General features: G+C 40.6%; 1 protein-coding gene across 1 annotated transcript in view; it reads right to left on the reverse strand.

Annotated features, from left to right (window-relative positions):
* Window positions 1-450: 450 nt before the first annotated feature.
* dedd (death effector domain containing) overlaps window positions 451-3,538 on the reverse strand; it is a 32,314-nt gene continuing 29,226 nt past the window's right edge. The window contains exon 5 of the mRNA XM_031876404.1: window positions 451-3,050. Within this exon, the coding sequence (XP_031732264.1) occupies window positions 2,644-3,050 (407 nt within the window). The 3' untranslated portion in view covers window positions 451-2,643. The remainder of the gene's footprint in view (window positions 3,051-3,538) is intronic.

The following is a 3,538-nucleotide window of genomic DNA, read 5'->3' on the forward strand; positions in this document are numbered from 1 at the left end:
AAGCCACAATTTGTATATTTTGAAAATGTACACTTATGGCGCCCCCTTTGACATTGGTGTTGACTCTATTCCAGTATACCGAGGAATTGTGTCAAAATTGGACAATTACACATTAAGTGATTTACAACGAATGTTCAGTGGCGGAAGTTGCGTCCTTTATGCAGCTATTCAAAAGTAAGGGCGTAAAGCGGGGTGATGGATGGCAAGTGTGTGTCTATCTAGGACACAGGAAATTAAATCCGGTCATTGACATGTGCCTATTTATTATACGTAACCACAATCATTCTCTTACCATAGCATACTAGCTGCTGTGCTCAGATATTGTGAAAACCAGGAATTTGAAGGGCATTGTCACTAAACATAATCTAGGATTTTTTAGGATCGTCCAATACTGACACTCTTGTCTGGTGATAAGGTTGGTTTACTCATATTTTTTGTGAAAAGTTACTCTTGAACACAGAACGGAGATTACAGCCTAAAGCCATTGGCCGCCAATATGCATGGAAGTTCTGCACCCGGCAGTAGTAGTCCGTTTCCTAATCCACTAAGTATGAAACAGAAAGATGAACATAAAAAACAAGCCACTGTCAATCCAATTAAACAATTTTGACATATGCTTTGAATATAATAATATAATTCTGCAACATATAATACATTATTAATTAGCTTGTGATAAGGGCTGACATGGAGACATACCACACAAAAACTACTGCCGACTGAAGCTCAACGGCATATAACTGCAGACTCTTGGCTGTGTATGTCAGGACCTTTTGACGTTGTGTCATGTGGATTTCAGGCTCCTCTGGGGGGCTTCCCAGAACTAGAAAGGTGTGCCCAATAAAGTCACTGAGTGTTATTTATGACTGCACAACAATTGTTATCATTAATATTGTCAACACTGGTTTGTCACAGGCACACACCGAATTTAAAAGCTAATTTAATGGATAGCAGTTAGCATTTATTACTACACTGTAAAAGGGATATTCTGCCATTAGAAACACATCATTTTTCTAGATATGCACACTGAATTGTGTAGGATAACCATGAATGACTTTACTATGTTGGTGCGCACAGTGCTGGTATATTCTGTTTCAGAACCTTAATAACAGAATCCCCAATTCGATTTGTGAATAAGATAATCCTTTATTAGTCCCACAGCGACAAATGTCTTTGGAGAAGCCACACCTCCTGACGAAGACTGATGTAACAGCCCCTGCCCTCACCAGGGAGATACCTGGTTGTTTCTCCAACACGTCCAGCAGGCCGTCAAGTGACTGGATGAGGAAGTCAGTGCAACTCTTGCTCATAACGCCTTTTGAGCATGTGGACTGACCTACATCGTGATCTACCAAGAGGCATGACATTTCCATAGAAAAAAAAGGATTTAATGGATTTGATCTCAAATGAGATGACTCCACACACACTAGCTGTGACTTTCACCGACTGTTGAGTTATTTCAAATTTAAAAAAAAAAGTTAAGTGTTGTATCAGGAGAGAACATGAATGAGACAGCGAGTGAGCAGAAGTACAGGCTGACAATAAAACTGGCACTGATTTGCAAATCCAAACAAATCTAACGCACCAGTGAATGATTCAATGTTTCACTGGATAGGATTCAACACATTAAAACGATCCACAAATGTTTAACTATTGGCAGTGATCGGACATTTGAAATTTCACATTAGGCCAGAATCACAGCTGCTGGTACCAAGCCAGATTGCAAAACAAAGAATTTGTTAAAACAAAGCCAAGACACAAGAATGTCGAGAGTGAATAAATGTGAGCCAATCAAAAAACAATCTAAAACGGTTCATCTTTACTGACAAGAGAACTCTGGCAGTCTTGAGAAAGTAGGATAATAAGCGGAAAGAAATAGAAAAACAAATTGTAACCGGAAGGCCTTTACAAACCCTGGGTATTTTTCTTTTGTTGGTGCAATTCATTTCCATGTCAATTTTATTATTCCGAACCATTGTTTTTGTCATGAAAACACAGAATGCAAATATTATGCAGCAAGAAAAGCAATATACTTTTTTTCAAAACAAGGTTGATTTTTCTGAGCTTTGGCGCTGTAAATAAAGGCATCAACTATTCAAACTGTGCGGAAGTATTCTGAATTTTGGTGTTGTTAATCCTGGTGTGTAAAAGCCTTAAGTCCTACGGTCTCTGTGCCTTTCTATAACATACAAACCACTCTTATCATTGGGGTTGATCCAATCAATCTATAATGTACCTAAAAAAACTTGGAATAAAATAACCAGTTTGACAATAGGGTACAACTCCCACTGGGAGTAACTTCTCAGCGTTTTTCCTGTAATGAAAAGAACTGGACTTTGAACAGGTTGTGAAGATCACCTATCATTTGACTTAACAAAAGTGTTTCAATGAGCAAATATACCAGAAACAAGAAATTAGTTAAATTCAATGCACGCATTAATCAGCATTCTCCTCCGTGAAGAAAATTAAATCACCTTGCATGCTATGCTTCAGGGTGCCATGTCGATATCCTATGACCTTAGCTCTCAAGGAATCAATGCGGTGTGTAGAAGTCCTTCAGTTCCTTTCAGGCACACACTTCAGGTACCTTAAATGACACAACCACATCTCACCCTATTTCCTGTGGGGGAGGCACAGCAGTTCTTTCTAAGATACAGAGTCTTTGGTAGCTCCTTGAGGGCTCCCTCCACTTGTGACCAAATTACGGAGCAGTTTACGCCGACCAGCCTGGTAGTCCTCCTCGTCAACATTGACCAACAGTTTTATAGCTTCGTGGCCCACAGCCTGTTTTAAGGAATCTGTGATAAAGACCCCTTTAAGGGCCTCTAGCAATGATCCATTGATGTAGTCCCTCCAGAAGGCATCCAAGTAGGTAAGCTCAGAGAACTTGATGTCACAGATGATGGAGCCCAAGTCTCGGGATTTGAGGATAGTGTTTGCCTGATTGAAGCGCTCAAATTGTCTCTCCACTGCCTCTTGCTTATTGGAGAAGACGTTGCCCTGAAGTGCAGACTCGTGCTGGCAGTATTCAGCACGAACCCGGAGTCGGATATCTAGAGGAGAGCACAAAGTAAGAAAGAAAAAGATCAACTGAGACCCCTACTTTGATTATTTGAGTAGGACAAGAACAAATCAGCAAACAAATAATACCAACATTTTATGTCTGAAATTATTCCAATCATAGTTGAGCCATAGCTGGCAACCAGCATGCCCTTAGACAATTGCTTGGTGTATGTACAAGCCTAAAGACTCAAGTGTGGGGTATGCTCAAAATGAGTTAGTTTGTACCAATTGTCGTGTGATAATGTCTCAAGGACAAACTGTTCAGAACGGTCACACTATCACACAACACCACACGCTTTCAGACACTGAAAACGTACGGCACCCTATGGTACCACCGGCACAAATTCTGACTTTTTTATGCAGTGTGCAGACAAGCTTTCCCATTGCTCAGGACAGGTTGCAGGCCCAAAGGATGTACCAGCAGCTGCCGGTCTCTCTCTCTCTCTCTCTCTCTCTCTCTCTCTCTCTCTCTCTCTCT

Source organism: Anarrhichthys ocellatus, unplaced genomic scaffold (assembly GCF_004355925.1).
Source record: "Anarrhichthys ocellatus isolate YVR2014 unplaced genomic scaffold, GSC_Weel_1.0 scaffold108, whole genome shotgun sequence".
NCBI lineage: Eukaryota > Metazoa > Chordata > Actinopteri > Perciformes > Anarhichadidae > Anarrhichthys > Anarrhichthys ocellatus.